Here is a 17,405-nt window from a genome sequence, read left to right as displayed (position 1 = left end):
AACACTTTCAGCATCATGTGACACCCACCCTGACAGCATAAAAGGTTCAAACCCCCTCTGGTCTGAATTTAAATTTGTCTCCTCTGTAGCTGCACGTATAAACCCCACACTTTTAGGTTTAACTGACACATTTTTCTTTTTCCAGGCCTCACAGTCTGCTATCAAATGATTAGCATCCAAACAGAAAAAACACACCCTACCGTCCCCGGAGCGGTTTTGAGGAATCCTTCTATTGCTGAACCCAGCCCCACGCCCTGGTTTAGCATTATTATTGATCCAACCTCTGACCTGCATTTCAGGACCCTGGACAGCAGCCCTATCAGCACCTTTGACCACAGGAGAGAAAACTGTTCTGTGTGTTAATACAAACTCATCTGCCATTACAGCAGCTGAGGACAGAGACAATACTTTTTGTTCATTCAAATGAATAACAAGATTCTCAGACACGGAGCTCTTAAAGTCCTCTAATAAAAATTGCTCTTTCAATTGCTCAAACGTTGTGGTTTTATTTGAAGCACACCATTTATCAAATAAAGTTCGTTTTTCCCTTGTAAACTCCACAAATGTTTGTCTGTCTGTTTTCTTGTGAGCTCTAAATTTTTGTCTGTATGCCTCCGGCACTAGCTCATATGCACGGAGGACAGTCTGTTTAACAACGTCATAAACAAGACTCTGTTCCACTGGCAACGCGGAGCACACTTCCTGTGCTTTGCCAATTAATTTACATTGCAGCAGAAGAGCCCACATCTCCTTCGGCCACTGCAATGTAGCTGCCACACGCTCAAACGCAGTAAAATAACTGTCTACTTCAGCTTCTCTAAATGGTGGAACCAAATTAATATGTTTACTCACATCAAATGCTGGCAAACTCACAGGATCAGTTACGGCAGCAGCAGGACTAGATGAGGCTAGTGCAGGGCCACTGGGTAGCTGAGCAAATGACGGAGAGGTAGGTGAACGTATCGGAGAAACCCCGACCTGCTGAAACAGACCACGATCTCTCTGAAGTCGTTCTCTCTCTATTTCCAGCTCTAGCTCCTTTACCCTAAGCCTTTTACTCTCAGTCTCTGCCCGTTTAACTTCCAATTCCAGTTCCTTCAACTTTATTGCCAACATTGGATCTGACGCGATCACCACAGCATTGGGCTGCGCTTGCGCTGAAGACGGTAACATACGTGGGTCGGCGGAAGAGAGCGGTGCAGATAAAGGCTTCTCGTCGGCCGTGACCGGCGAAGCAGCGCTCGCTTCTGCACCACGCTCTACCGTTTCGTCAGGTAGAATTTGTTGCAAAACCAATGCATCATGTAGATACTTTTTAATCGCTTTTTTAGACTCATTCTGTGACACGGGAATTTTGAAAAAATTTGCAATTTTAATTAAATCATCTTTGCGGCAGCGATTTAATTGTTCCACGTTCGGAGCCAGTGTAAAAGAAATCAAGTCAAACTCCATAATCCAATCCAAATTATTTTTCCCACACCACAAGAGAACAGATAGACAAAAGTTTGACTTACCACCCACATGCAGTCAAGACAGTTGGTTGAAACAGCTGACACAGAGTCGATATATTCCAGTTTCTGCAAACAGTAAAATACATAAACTATTTCCTCTTCTTCTCACAAACCAAGAGACGAGCCCCCAATTTATGTTACGACCTCAAAAATGTCTAGGGCTGAAGTCGAACATATAAATTATAGAGAAAATAAATAAACAGTTAGCAGGTTTGATTTTTTAATGACCTTTGAGGTTATTTTATTGTGAGAAGGTGGAAAAGGTTTGTATTTACAATAAACAAATAAATGAGCGCAAACAAAAAGCTTCAGGGCTGAGCAAGGCCAAAATAACAAACAAAACATTTACTAACTCCACCCCGAAGATAACTTACCTACTGAATCAAAAATAAATGAAGAAAATAAATTACAAATACTTACAGGAACGGGACAGGACGAGAGAGGGAAAAAGAGAGACACACACACACAGCAGCACAGAAACAACCCAATCCGCTCTTGCGTAACAATGACAATGTCATCGAGGTACGCTTTACAATTAGACACTCCACTAAGCACTATATTCATTAAGCGCTGAAAGGTGGCGGGAGCGTTCCGTAGCCCGAAAGCCATCACCGAGTAATTCAGAAAGTCATCTGGCGTCACAAGCTGAAATTTCAGCAGCACGCTCCGTCAAGGTTATTTGCCAGTAACCCTTCAACAGATCTAATTTTGTGACAAAACGTGCAGAGCCTACTTTCTCAATACAATCTTCCATTAATGGAAGGGGATAAGAATCGGGTTTCGTCACGGCATTTACCTTTCGGTAGTCCGTGCAGAACCGTTGCGTGCCATCAGACTTAGGAACGAGGATACACGGTGAGCTCCACGCGCTTGATCTCGGGACTGCAAGACCATTCGTGACGAGATATTTAACCTCATCTCCCATTACCTTCCGTTTAGCAGGATTCACGCAGTAAGCACTCTGTTTAATAGGCCGGCATTCGCCCACGTCTATATCGTGCTTCAATACTGAAGTTCGTGAGGGGACATCTAAAAATAGTGAAGGGAAACAATTAATTAAATCAAGCATTTCGCTTTGCTGGATATCAGACAAATGCAACAACTGTGACTTTAAAACACTAAGAGCCTGGGAATTATTCAATTTGCCACACGAAATTAAGGACTTCAGCATACTTAGACCGTCTTCATCTGAGCCACTGTCAGAAGTGATCACGATAGCCACAGGAGCGATTACAGAGCTTTTTGACTCCAAATCATCTTCACGACTCACGTAATGCTTCAACATGTTAATGTGACACACACGGCATTTTCTACGTCTGTCGGGTGTGCGCACAACATAATTCGTGTCACTCAGCTTTTTATCAATGACATACGGTCCGGAAAACTTCGCCTCTAATGCAGCACCTTGAACTGGCAACAAGACCAAGACTTTATCACCTGTAGAAAACGAACGAGACACAGCCTTTTTATCATAGCGCTCTTTCATTTTTGCCTGAGCATTCCCCAAACTAATCTGAGCTAGTTTACACGCATTGTGCAAACGCTCGCGAAAAGTACAAACATAATCAAGAAGATGACACTCTTGTTTTGGCTCTGAAACCCACGACTCATGTAATAATTTTAAGGGCCCTCGAATATCGTACCCGAAAATTAATTGGGCCGGGCTAAAGCCCAATGACTCCTGGACAGACTCACGGATCGCAAATAACAATAAAGACAACCCCTCATCCCAGTCTTTGCTCGACTCAGCGCAGTATTTACTCAACATGGACTTCAAAGTTTGATGGAACCTTTCTAATGCCCCCTGAGATTCCGGATGGTAGGCACTCGATGTAACGTGTTTGATGTTCAGTTGAGAAAGCACTTGTTTGAACACTCGGGACATAAAGTTTGTGCCCTGGTCAGTCTGGATCACTTTTGGAAAACCGAAGGTGGAAAAGAATGTGATCAGTGCTTTTAAAATGCCTTTCGCTTTTAATGAGCGCAACGGTATAGCCTCTGGGTAGCGAGTAGTGGTGCACATGAGGGTGAGCAAATAAACGTGCCCAGATTTTGTACGTGGTAGTGGGCCAACACAATCTAAAATCACTCGTGAGAAGGGCTCATCGACGACAGAATAGGTTTAAGAGGTGCAGGCGGAATTTTCTGATTAGGTTTTCCCACAACCTGGCATATGTGACATGAACGACAATATTTTGCAACGTCTGCTTTCATTCCAGGCCAGAAAAAATATGCCCAAATGTCCAGCGACATTATCATGTGCCACACTCAGAACCTGTCTGCGTAAACATTTAGGTACTACTAACTGAAAAACAACATCCCAGCCTAAACCATCAGACACTGTAGGAGTCCACTTTCTTTTTAACACATCGTCGTCCCAAAAATAACCAATCGGCTTATTTTTAATCGCCTCCGCAGTTAAAGCGGTAGTTCGGCAACGTGACAAAGAGGAGTCATTTTTCTGTTCAACAGAAATCAGCACCTTATCTGCGGACAGCGGGAGGTCATTCGATAGCGATTCAGCACCACAGGTCGTGGACAGCGAATCAGCACCCTGCGTCTCAAGTGTCATGTCTTGCGAGCTGCCAATAAAAGTGTCAGATAGATCAATCATATCGCCGAATTTACGAGCTTGCGCTCGCGTGATTACACAAGCAGAAAAGACGGTCAGAAATTCAGAAACTAAATCATTAGAATTAACCGTCTCACAAAGAGGATTCTCAATAACCTCTGGATATGGAAGAACTTTTCCTCCGGCTAAATCATTACCAATGATAACAGCAACACCCTTCACGGGCAACTGGTGACGAACAGCCAGTTTCACAAATCCTGTTACCAAATCAGACTGAATGTATACCTTATGCAGTGGCACTTTCAGAACTCCTAACTCAATCCCCTGAATAAGGACATCAGATCCACAATAACTTTCGTCCGAAAAATGCAAAGAATCAAATAATACAAAGGACTGTACAGACCCTGTATCTCGAAGAATGGTCACAGGAACTGAATCTTGTGCCAATCCACTCAGAGAAATCGTTCCCTGACACACAAATGGATCATACAAAGCATCAATATCCAAATCGGGCTTGCTTTCCCTACTAACGAAGCCAACACTCTTAGCTGCCTTTACCTGATTTTTCTTTCTCAAAATAGGGCACATGGAAATTAAATGACCTAAATCGTGGCAGTAGAAGCATTCGCGAGATTCCGCAGTTTTTACCTGCTTTAGCGATTTTGAAGCTTTTCCATTTTTCTCGAAGACTGGCGAAAAATTTGACTCTCGACGTGAAACAAACGTGCTCTTGTGCGTCAAAACAAACTCATCCGCGCAAACGGCGGCTTCAGCAAGAGTCGAAATTTTTTTCTCATTCAGAAAAACAACAATTTTGTCCGGCAACGAATTTTTAAAATCCTCAATCAAAATTAGTTCACGAAGTTGCTCAAAATCAGTGACTTTACTGGAGTGACACCACTTATCGAATAGCATGCTCTTCTCCCGAGCATACTCCACAAAAGTTTGACTGGAACCCTTCGAATGCAAACGAAATTTTTGCCTATAGGCCTCGGGGACTAATTCATATGCTTTCAGCACCGCATTTTTCAGTTTATCATAATCCAAGCTGTCGTTAACAGATAAAGCGGAACTAACCTCTTGGGCTTTTCCCGTTAATTTGCACTGAATCAGAAGAGACCAAATCTCTTTCGGCCTGCGCAACGCCGCAGCTATTCGCTCGAAAGCGCCGAAATATGAATCCACTTCGTTATCCCGAAATGGGGGTACGAGCGTAATATGACGACTGATGTCAAAGTCAGCATAATTATTAGAGGACACAGGCAACGAATTAATCGGGGTTGGATTAGAATTAACAGCAAATGAAGCAGATGGTGAAACAGTAGGTATAGGAGACAATTTAGGAGGCAAGACTGGTGAACGACGGTCAGCTTGCGTTTCTAACTCGCATTGCCTAAAACGTAGAAGCTGAGTAGTATGTTCTTGGCGCTTAATTTCGAGATCTGATTGTTTCAACTGAATAGCCAATTTTAAATCATCTAAATTTGTTCCACTTGGCGAATGCAACATAGAATCATCTGTCGCGTGCCTATCAGCACCGGCGTCTACGTTTTGCGCTGCTCCAGCAGGCCGAGGCTGTAAAACGCCTTGCTGCACCAACGAATCATAAATTAAATCTCGCACTTCTTTTTTCTTAGCAGTTTTCACCACAGAGATATCATAGAAATCAGCCACTAGAAATAAATCAACCTTACGGCATGACTCCAAAAGTTCCTACAAAGGAGCTTGTTTAAACGCTTCTATGCTAAACTCCATAATCTCAACCTTTCCCCACAGCACAAGATCAAATTTCCAGTCACCAAAAATAGAGAATATATAAATGGTACTCACCAGCAATGTCACAAGATTTCTCTCCGGACGCGAAATTTAAACGAATAAACAGATCAAATTAAACTAAATTTGGATGAGGAAAAAACGGACGAGCCCCCAATTATTACACCCCAAGTCTAGGGGAAACAAAAAGGGCATAATAAACGAAGAACAAACAAATGTGTTGGGGTGGTGGATTTCCCAAACTAAACAAAACTTAAAACAAAAGATTCCCTTCGGTCGACAACCAAACTCACACACTCAATTGAGAGTATATATGAAGATATTTATTATAGAAAAATTGGGTTTATATAAACGAGCATTTCGTCAGGGTGACCACAGGCCAAAATAACAAACAAAAGAATCTATAAAATAAATCCACTAAATTACCCATTACTATTTAAATAAAAATACAAGAATCTTACCTTACTCCCTAACATAAACAAGTCAAAAGTAATCAAATAAATAGGCAGGTCACCCCTACACGCTCAAACTCTCAAAAAACTATTCAAGCATAGGATGGTCATCAATACAAAGGTGATTATTGTTGGTCGTCGGCCGAAGGGGTGAGGGAAACCCAGGAGCTCCACTCCAAACACCGAATGCAGCAGAAATGAGCTCCCCGATTCCTGCCGGAAGCTCCCTTTTATACAGGCCTCGCAGACCAGCAGCCAATCAGAGCAGGGAATCACGCCGGCGTGGGAGCCTATAAGACATCAGAAAAACAGCAAGGAGGCGGGACAAAAGAAAATGGAGTACAATCAGCAATAATAAAAATAAATAAATAAACTTCAGTCGTAACACTGACATATTGAAACCATGTTTTATCTACAAATGTGCTTTGTGTTCATACAACATGTTCAAAGCAGTTCAGGTTTACTTGATTGGATTAGATGCATAAAGGGTGCCACGATTAAATCATGTTCATTCAACAATTTTTTTTTTTTGAGTGCACAAATACAGACACTTTCACATGCACACACTCACGCACACACACGCACACACACACGCACACACACACACACACACACACACACTGCTGCTGACTGCTCCTGTAAAGGATTCTGGGTAAATCTCTCATCAGTCTTCAGCTCAGTTTCACTGATGATCCAGGATAATAAAGCTCAAACCCAGGATAGAGCGGCTCAGTGAATGTGGTCTGGACTGAGTGGATGAGGCTCATTGTGTCTCTATAGATGTTGTAGAAGATCAGAGTTCCTGCACTGTGATCCACAAACACTCCTATTCTCCTGCTGAGCGCCTTCACTGGGAGATCAGTGCGTGTGTGATTGTGTCTGAATGAGAATCTGGAGGAAGAGCAGATCAAACTCCAGGACTGAGCATTATATCCAAACACAACCTCAGCACCTGTTCCCTTCCTCCTGATGCTCTTATATGACACTGATATACACACTTCTTCTCCACTCCAGTTAATCTCCCAGTAACAGCGTCCACACACACTCTCTCTGCACAACACCTGAGGCCATGCATCAAATCTGTCTGGATGATCAGGATACGGCTGATTCTCTCTCACACTCTTCACCTTTCTGTTCTCCTCAGACAGAATGAGTTGAGTGTTTGCTGTGTTTGGATCCAGAGTGAGGAAACAGACATCTGAACACAAGAACACACACATTTATAACCACAGCTGTGTGTGTGTGTGTGAGAGAGAGAGTGTGTATGCGCATTTGTGTGTGTGTGTGTGACAGAGGGAGTGTGTGTGTGTGTGTGTGTGCGTGCAAGCGGGCGTGTGTGTTGTGTGTGTGTGTGTCCATGTGTTCACTGCTGTGTGTGTGTGTGCATGTGTTCACTGCTGTGTGTGTGTGTGTGAGCGTGAGAGAGAGAGGAACTGTGTGTGTGAGAGAGTGAGTGTGTGTGTCTGTGTGTGAGAGAGGGTGCATGCATGTGTGCGAGTGTGTGTGTGTATGTCTGATTGTGCGTGTGAGAGAGAGGGTGTGTGTGTGTGTGTGTGTGTGAGAGTGAGTGTCTGTGTGTGTGAGAGAGGGTGTGTGTGTGTGTGTGTGCACGTGAGCATGTCTGTGAGAGTGCATGTGTTTGTGAGTGTGTATGTCTGATTGTGTGTGAGCGTGTGCGTGTGAGAGAGAGACAGAAGGGAGCGTGTGTGTGTGTGTGTCTGATTGTGTGAGTGTGTGCATGCGTGTGTGTGTTTGAGAGAGAGAGTGTGTGTGTGTGTGTGTGTGTGTGTGTGTGTAGTCCTACATTTGCGTGGTCCTGCTGTAATTCTCGTCTCTCCTCCATGATCTAGACTGTAAACACACACAGATTCACATTCAGTCAGTACAAACATACCTTAAAACACACACACACACACGCACGCACGCAAACACACACACACACACACACACACGCACGCACGCACACACACAATCAAACACACACACACACATACACACACACACACACACACACACACACACACACAATAAGACATGTGGAGTGTGTGCTGAATGCTGGATTGTGATTGGCTGATCTCAGTGCATTAATAACTGCAGTAAAACAACATGAGTGTGTGTGGAGCTGTCAAATCAGCTTCTGAATGACACACAGAGCTTTTAGATCAGATGTGGAAACAGAAAACAGAATGGAAACACAGAAACAGACAGATATAAAGACTGAAGGATTCATTCAATGATCAATTGACAAAAGCGCAGCACAATAATAAAGCAGAATTCAGTGTTAAATGACTTGAAATATGATGGAGATCTTCATCTTCTGTCAAATGCCTCTTCATCATCTCCAAACATTGCTAAGTTGGAGAGCAGTGAATCCAGACCAATCTGCAGTCCTCCTCGCCCTTTGGAAGCTTGGTGGGTTTGTGTTCTGTTTATTGTTCATAATACTTCAGTTATAAAGGATTAGTTTAGGAGTTTTTTGTCATTTGCTTTATTTGAGTTTGTTCAACATGTGATTGTCACTGGACTATATCAGAACCAGCATCACTGTCTGCTGATCACTTTTATTGCCTGATATTTTGTGTTCATGTTAGTTTATAAGCAGAAAAGAGCCAGATTACAAGATATGTGAGATATTTGCCAGAAACATCTTTGTTATGTCCACATTGTGAATGTAAATTTATATTGTTTATTTTCATCCTGTTTATAGTTTTACTCCGCCCTTATTAAAGTGTGATAAAGGACATTCTGTGTCTGTGAAGTTCATGAGGGAGAGTTTAACTTGCTGTTAAAGTATACACAGGACGTATTTGGAGAACAGTACACACACATCTCTGACCTGATACTGTACAGTTCTTCAGCAGAAATGTAGAGAACAAGTTTCACTGCTCAACTACAATGCTGAAACTGTACAGTGTTAATATGAGATATAATATCACGCTTAATGTGAGAACTGCCCCAGTGCACTGACATATTTAACAGGTTTGATTAATATCTGGACACTAGAAGAGCAGTGAAGTATCAAAGTATCTGTATTCACAATAAAAAAGGCAGTGCTGCTCCACATACTTGAGTTTGTCCAGTGTGTAGTTTGGATCCTCCAGTTGTTCAGAGAGCAGCTTGACTCCTGAATCTCCTGGATGATTGTAGCTCAGATCCAGCTCTCTCAGGTGTGAGGGGTTTGAAGTCAGAGCTGAAGACAGAAAACCACAGCCTTCCTCTGTCACCATACAGCCAGACAACCTAAAAACACACACACACACACACACACACACACACACACACACACACACACACACACACACACACACACACAGAAACACACACAAACATACACAACATCACATTAGTCTGCCAAATAGGCGTCACTAACACACAGTCACCTCTAAACTCAGAAAGATAAAAATGTGAATTTAAATCAAGCGCAACGGTGATGTTTGCGCGCTAGGAGAAGTGAACCGTAAGCAGATTACTTGGTTGACTTGGTTTACTTGTTATCTCTAACGCTATCGGCTACTCTGCCTTTCCGGAAGTTAGCCGGGATTGGACGCAGGTTAAAATATCACGCCGTTAAATATATATACAATTTGCAAGTCATAATCATAAGAAACTTTCTGAGAACTTTATGAACTTTATGAAGATTCAATCTCGAGAAACAGTCAAATAATAAAAATTTATCTTCTAAAATAATGACTTGCATTCTTGTAACATGACTTTCTGAACCCATTTGATTTGTCCCGTGCAGCACTTGTGTGGTTTGTTATATTTTACTTTATTATTAACCCCAACAGCAGAGCTCATTATGACACTTGGGGATGATCTTTCTAGGAAAAATTGTCTTCAGAAGAGTTTATTTGCTTTTAAGATCTTTCCATACAATGCATACTATATGTGCAGTGCAGCTTTGTATATTATTATTATATTATTATAATTATTAACATTTTTTGAAATATAGATCAGTGGAAAATATATAAATATCTATATATTATTAAAGGTCATGTATGCAGTTGAAGTCAGAATTATTAGCCCACTTTTTTCTTGTTTTATTTCGGCTAGAATAAAAGCAGTTTTTAATTTTTTAAAACCCATTTTAAGGTCCATATTATTAGCCTCTTGAAGCAATTTATTTTTTTCCAAAGTCTACAGAACAAACCATCATTATACAATAACCTGCCTAATTACCCTAACCTGCCTAATTAATCTAGTGAAGCCTTTAAATGTGACTTTAAGCTGAACACTAGTGTCTTGAAGAATATCTAGTCAAATATTATTTACTGTCATCATGACAAAGAGAAAATAAATCAGTTATTAGAAATGAGTTATTAACACTATTATGATTAGAAATGTGTTGAAAAAAATCTTCTCTCCATTAAATAAAAATTAGGATAAAAATAAACAGGGGGCTAATAATTCAGACTTTAACTGTAAAGTGGAATAACAGACTTATGGCAGTATATTTACTATAAACCTTTGTACTTTATGCACAGGATGCATGTATAGCCTATTTTGTATACTATTGTCCATCCAATTTATTCTGACTTGTTCTTCAGAGAAAATGAGTCAAGGACAATGAGTCTAAGAAAAAAAAAAGATTTTTATAAATTTTAACATGCTAGGCTTGAGTTCAGTTTAAATGTAGGTGCTAAACTTCATCAAATGGTTCAAAACACATATTTAAAGTCTGAATTATTCGTCCTGATTTATTAGCCCATGTATATTTTCCCCCAATTTCTGTTTAATGGAGAGATCTTTTGCCACATAGTATAACTCTCTCTTTCTCTCCCAAGTAATAAAGTTTGTTACAGAAATATCTCATTATTTTGATATGTCATTATATGACTTGGTCATGATGGTAAGAATAGGCATTATTATGAGATTAATTATTACAAGAAATATCTCAGTATTGAAAGTAAGTCTCCACCTATTATTACTGAGAAAGTAAGTCTATTAGTTTCACATTGTGACATTATGATAAGATATCCTATATATTTTTATTTAACGGGGAAACTAGCTTACCTGCGTCCAATCCCGGCTAACTTCCGGAAAGGAAGATTAGCCAATATCGTTAGAGATAACAAGTACAACAAGTCCCGCCCCAGGACTGACAAAAATCCCAAATGTTTTGCGCGAGCAGAGAGAAGCGAGAGCGTACATCGTGCGCACAGATGATGTTGATGTGTGGAATTGTTGTACCTCAGTGTGTCCAGTTTACAGTGTTGACTCTTCAGTCCATCAGAGAGCTTCTTCACTCCTGAATCCTGCAGGTCATTGTTACTCAGGTCCAGCTCTCTCAGCACACAGTTTGAGGATTGTAGAGCTGAAGACAAACTCTCACAGCACTGAACAGTGAGATTGCACATGACCAATCTGAGAAAGAAGAACACAAATTACATTACAGTGTGAGTTTTAGTAATACATCTGTCACAAAAATCAATCAATCAATCAAATCAATCAATCAATCAATCAATCAATCAATCAATCAATCAATCAATCAAGTGAACTCAGACCTCAGTGTGTCCAGTGTACAGTGTTGACTCTTCAGTCCATCAGAGAGAAGCTTCACTCCTGAATCCGGCAGGTCATTGTTACTCAGGTCCAGCTCTCTCAGCACACAGTTTGAGGATTGTAGAGCTGAAGACAAACTCTCACAGCACTCAACAGTGAGTTTACATGCGGCCAATCTGAGAAACAACACAAATTACATTAACAGTGTGAGTTTTAGTAATACATCTGTCACAAAAATCAATCAATCAATCAATCAATCAATCAATCAATCAATCAATCAGGTGTTTAAACTCAGACCTCAGTGTGTCCAGTTTACAGTTTGGTCTCTTCAGTCCATCAGAGAGCTTCTTCACTCCTGAATCCTGCAGGTCATTGTTACTCAGGTCCAGCTCTCTCAGCACACAGTTTGAGGATTGTAGAGCTGAAGATAAACTCTCACAGCACTGAACAGTGAGATTACACATGACCAATCTGAGAAACAACACAAATTACATTAACAGTGTGAGTTTTAGTAATACATCTGTCACAAAAATCAATCAAACAATCAATCAATCAATCAAGTGTTTGAACTCAGACCTCAGTGTGTCCAGTTTACAGTGTTGACTCTTCAGTCCATCAGAGAGCTTCTTCACTCCTGAATCCTGCAGGTCATTGTTACTCAGGTCCAGCTCTCTCAGCACACAGTTTGAGGATTGTAGAGCTGAAGATGAACTCTCACAGCACTGAACAGTGAGATTACACATGACCAATCTGAGAAACAACACAAATTACATTAACAGTGTGAGTTTTAGTAATACATCTGTCACAAAAATCAATCAAACAATCAATCAATCAATCAAGTGTTTGAACTCAGACCTCAGTGTGTCCAGTTTACAGTGTTGACTCTTCAGTCCATCAGAGAGCTTCTTCACTCCTGAATCCTGCAGGTCATTGTTACTCAGGTCCAGCTCTCTCAGCACATAGTTTGAGGATTGTAGAACTGAAGTAAAAGTCTCACAATTATCAGCAGTGAGATTACAGCACTGTAGCCTGTGTAGAGGACAAAACAAACAACAGTGTTAATGTGTTAATCTGGCAGATTATACAGAGTTCTTCTCACACTGCTGAATGTTCATGTGTTCAGTCTGCAGAGTGTTAAAGTGACACTGAGATAAATCCTGCTGAAGATCTGCAGTTAACAGGCATATTAACAACAAACATATGAGGAAAGACAAACAAGAGCATAAAATAGACAAGAAACTGCCTTCAGTGTGAGGAGAAATCAACTGTTAACAAAAGAAGTCACTAAGTCTCAATCTCAATTCTATTTTTGCACCTGTTACCGGCTCCAGACCTAGGGGAATCTGGACCGGCACAAGCCAGCACATTGTACACAGTGTTCCAGAATAAAACCAAACTTATATCCATAAGATAAAATTCAAATGTGTCACTTATAGCAACAACAATACTTTATGCACTTGAATACACTTAGAATACAGTATTGCTCTTACTTTGAGATACTCAAGTAATATTACAAGAATTATTAAAGAACACATTACTCCTTCTATACCTACTGGTATAAATGCAAAAAGGATGCTAATCATTATAATAACATAAATAACATTCTCTTTCCCACCATTTCCAAATTACATCAACATTAACACTTGTTATTATATTTATGAGAAATACAAACAATATAGGATTAAATACATTTCCCTTCTACTCATTTATTAACCTTAACTTATTGAGAAAGCAAATTATGATGTGTTAAAACCAAAAATCCAGCATTAAATCATTAAACTCTTACTATCACTTAATACTATTCAAATTGAATATTTTACAGGACAGTGTTTTGCTTTCACAGACATTTCAGAAGAGAATCACTACAAAAATATACACCATATTAACTTAATCTGGCTGACATTCATAACAAATGTAACAGTTACAACAATTACTTAAAGAGCCCATATTATGGGTTTTTGAAAATTCCCCTCCATGTAGTGTGTAACACAGCTCTAAGTGAAGTAAAGTATCCAGCTAAGGCTTAAATCTGTAAGAATACAGTGTTTAAAACGGTTGATTCATCTATATCTATAGCCTTGATACCGATTCATTAGGTGTTTCGCCATGACGTACGAACGAAAGCAAGTTATTCACGTGCACGCGCAAACCCTGGAGATTTCAAACCTGAGGCCCCGCCCTCTGACGCAGAAACCCAGACACACACACACACACAGGTCCTTGCGAAATGTCCCCTTTCGTCACATTTGAAGCACCTGAATTCTGGGCGTTCCTTCATCACATTTTCTGAGCTCATGCATAGTCGACAGGTTTTTACCTGATTGGTGTGCATGACTCTAAAGTGCTGTGGCGCTTCCGCCGTCTCGATTTTGGTACTGTATGGTAAGGAGACCATCTCTTCCGGAAATCTGTTTTTTACAAACCTTGTTCCATCTTCTATGTTTGAGCCAGGATACAATCTTCTTTTAATTTTAGATATGGGGAAAACTCCCCGTCTCTCTAGCTTGCTTAAAATTTCTTCATTTGCTAGGTAAACAGGCAGATGCTTGAACGAAACAACATAGTCTCTGTTTTGTAACCTCCGTACTTCAGATTTCACTCCTTTAATTGTCAATCCATTGTCTATTAAAATTTCGGTGTCATCTTCAGTCTCCATTGTTACTTCATACTCCCTTTGTTTGTTTGGGTCTCACCGCCAGCATTCTTCCTTCTCCAATCAGCTCCGTGACTGCTTTGGTTATATCAAATCTTCTTGCATCTTTTACATTTTCTACTTCTACAGTTACTGTTGCTTCCTTTGTGCATACTCTTCTTTGTACCTCTTGCTTATCCTTACCTTTCTCACCTCTTCGTTGGCCGGGCTCTTCATTTTATTTATCTCTTTGTCTGTTGTCAAGTCCATTTTCTTTACCTCTCCGTCTATTATCCAGCCCATTTTCTTTATCCTTTCTTGCAAGTCCCTCCATTTCCATGTCGTTGCCGGGGATTCTGTCCATGATTAAAAATAAAACACACTACATAACCACCCTTCAGTCAGCAAAATGCTGCTGTTAGGTGGTTTTTAAAGACAAAAAGAAAACAAACAAACAAAAACACTCAAGGTCAATAAACAAAAAGGTAGACAAACAAAATGGGGAGAGCCTTTCTCTCCTTACTGCTGCCAACTCACTTCCTGTTTGCTCTATAGCCCCCTCAGGGTGGTGTGGCCGTAAGCAATGACAGCTGTCAAGTGTTGGCTATTGAAACTAGGCGCAGCCCCAGGAGGCGAGCACAGATTAGCTGCCTGCAGCGCCAATGAGCTGGACAGCCGGAGCTGGGCAAGCTGTGAAGCACCAGATTCCATGTCACGGTACTGCGGTGTGGCTCCCAGGAGACAGCTCCTGCCAAGCTTGCATGTCAGGATGGCCGAGCGGTCTAAGGCGCTGCGTTCAGGTCGCAGTCTCCCCTGGAGGCGTGGGTTCGAATCCCACTTCTGACAAACCGAGCCTGCGGCAGTGCGCTCAGGCAGAATTCTTTAACTCTCTGCCCCCATGTCCGAATGATACAGTAGCACTGACAAAGTGCCGCATCACGCGGGCTTTAATGCAAGTGCACTGAAAGGGGATCAAAAGAATTGTCCTGGGATGGTGTTGCTTTTTAAGGTTTGCAGGGCATTTTTTTCGTCAAATCCTCGTACAACGTCAAGTCATGACATTTGACAGATCCATGCCCTTGTATCGTGGATCATCCAGTGAGCAGAGAGCCAATTGAGAATGTGCGTAAAAGCAAATCTGAATGTTTCCGCCCAGTGGCTAACAGGAGACCCTCCGCTTGTAAAGCCATCGTGATAACCACAGGAGCCTCCGGTTAGGGTGAGAGCACTGTCTTGTGGTGCCAGCGCAGAGAGACGGAAAGTCACTTTCCACAATGTTTTCATTCAATGTTCTACGCTGGTGGAATCACCTTCCCATTCCCACTCGGATTACGGATACACCGGTGTCCTTCAAACGACAGCTAACACCCATCTCTTCAGAGTACACCCGAACCCCGGTGAATATCCCTCTCCCTAAAGAAAACGAAACTCCTACTCCAGCACTAAATTCTCTGAGCACAAAACAAATTACTTGGAATAAATAGCCCTTTTTCGTATGCATTGCCTCGTCTTGTTGAATACCTCCACTATTGTATGTCGCTTTGGACAAAAGTGTCCGCTAATTGTATGCTTCCGCCCAGTTTCGAACAGGAGACCTTTAGCGTGTAATGCAAACATGATAAACACTACACTACGGAAACCAATAGGCCAGTGCTGCTTCAAGTATTTATAGTCTTTTTTTATAGAGCTGTCTTGTACGGTCTGCACCGTGAAGGGCCAGCAAACGCACTGGCCACCTGCTCATGCACAACACAAAGCTAAAAGAAATCAGATTCTACGCAAGTTTGCGACACCGCGAGGGGCGGTAAAGACTGAGCTGAATTCAAACTTCTAGCCTCACACCGCTCTGCAGAAAGAATGTTTTCAGTGAACCTCAGTACTCAACAGAAGCCTGATTTGACAATTGTCATAAAAGCCAGAGGTTGTTTCCGCCCAGTTTCGAACTGGGGACCTTTCGCGTGTGAGGCGAACGTGATAACCACTACACTACGGAAACCTTCAGGCAAATCGAGCTGATAACCCTTTTTGATTGGGTGCCTGTCGACGATCATTGCTGGTGCGGGCAGTGGATGCTATCATTTTCTCGCCAAAAGAAGAGCACTGTTTCTGCTCGGTTTCGAACCGAGGACCTTTCGCGTGTTAGGCGAACGTGATGACCACTACACTACAGAAACCCCACAAGTGCTTTCACCAGCGAAGTTAGGCCTGCAAGGATAAAACAAGGCGTACGCGCTGGTCAATCGAGCGGACAAAGCCAACTCAGCGTGACAAGCTCCCTGCAGGTATTAGGGCCAATTTACAATCCGGGCCCGACACAGCTGTACAGGTCCTTGCGAAATGTCCCCTTTCGTCACATTTGAAGCACCTGAATTCTGGGCGTTCCTTCATCACATTTTCTGAGCTCATGCATAGTCGACAGGTTTTTACCTGATTGGTGTGCATGACTCTAAAGTGCTGTGGCGCTTCCGCCGTCTCGATTTTGGTACTGTATGGTAAGGAGACCATCTCTTCCGGAAATCTGTTTTTTACAAACCTTGTTCCATCTTCTATGTTTGTGCCAGGATACAATCTTCTTTTAATTTTAGATATGGGGAAAACTCCCCGTCTCTCTAGCTTGCTTAAAATTTCTTCATTTGCTAGGTAAACAGGCAGATGCTTGAACGAAACAACATAGTCTCTGTTTTGTAACCTCCGTACTTCAGATTTCACTCCTTTAATTGTCAATCCATTGTCTATTAAAATTTCGGTGTCATCTTCAGTCTCCATTGTTACTTCATACTCCCTTTGTTTGTTTGGGTCTCACCGCCAGCATTCTTCCTTCTCCAATCAGCTCCGTGACTGCTTTGGTTATATCAAATCTTCTTGCATCTTTTACATTTTCTACTTCTACAGTTACTGTTGCTTCCTTTGTGCATACTCTTCTTTGTACCTCTTGCTTATCCTTACCTTTCTCACCTCTTCGT

At 41.6% G+C, this 17,405-nt stretch overlaps 2 protein-coding genes and 3 non-coding genes across 6 annotated transcripts in view; 2 read left to right on the top strand and 3 right to left on the bottom strand.

Moving 5' to 3' along the window:
* LOC137491225 (uncharacterized) overlaps window positions 1-17,405 on the top strand; it is a 482,468-nt gene that overhangs the window by 163,923 nt on the left and 301,140 nt on the right. The window lies entirely within an intron of this gene.
* LOC137490942 (tripartite motif-containing protein 16-like) lies at window positions 1,611-13,182 on the bottom strand. 2 transcript variants are annotated; one of them, XM_073947574.1, is made up of 8 exons: window positions 12,666-13,182; window positions 12,387-12,560; window positions 12,108-12,281; window positions 11,813-11,986; window positions 11,499-11,672; window positions 9,375-9,548; window positions 8,113-8,159; window positions 1,611-7,506 (listed from the first exon to the last, which is right to left on the bottom strand). In XM_073947574.1, exons 2-8 carry the CDS (start codon window positions 12,551-12,553, stop codon window positions 6,980-6,982), a joined length of 1,437 nt encoding a protein of 478 aa, XP_073803675.1. In that variant the 5' UTR covers window positions 12,554-12,560; window positions 12,666-13,182; the 3' UTR covers window positions 1,611-6,979. The 2 variants fall into 2 exon arrangements, with proteins under 2 accessions (XP_073803675.1, XP_068076061.1); XM_068219960.2 differs by lacking the exons at window positions 12,108-12,281; window positions 12,387-12,560; window positions 12,666-13,182 and having other exon boundaries at window positions 11,499-11,644; window positions 11,960-11,986.
* trnal-cag (transfer RNA leucine (anticodon CAG)) lies at window positions 15,206-15,288 on the top strand. The gene has a single exon. It is a non-coding gene; the product is annotated as a tRNA-Leu (tRNA).
* trnav-cac (transfer RNA valine (anticodon CAC)) lies at window positions 16,366-16,438 on the bottom strand. The gene has a single exon. It is a non-coding gene; the product is annotated as a tRNA-Val (tRNA).
* Window positions 16,544-16,616, bottom strand: trnav-aac (transfer RNA valine (anticodon AAC)). The gene has a single exon. It is a non-coding gene; the product is annotated as a tRNA-Val (tRNA).

The sequence above is a fragment of the Danio rerio genome, chromosome 4, assembly GCF_049306965.1.
Source record: "Danio rerio strain Tuebingen ecotype United States chromosome 4, GRCz12tu, whole genome shotgun sequence".
Classification (NCBI taxonomy): Eukaryota; Metazoa; Chordata; class Actinopteri; order Cypriniformes; family Danionidae; genus Danio; species Danio rerio.
The sequence above is the reverse complement of the archived record's forward strand: the minus strand, read 5'-3'. Positions and strand labels throughout refer to the sequence as shown.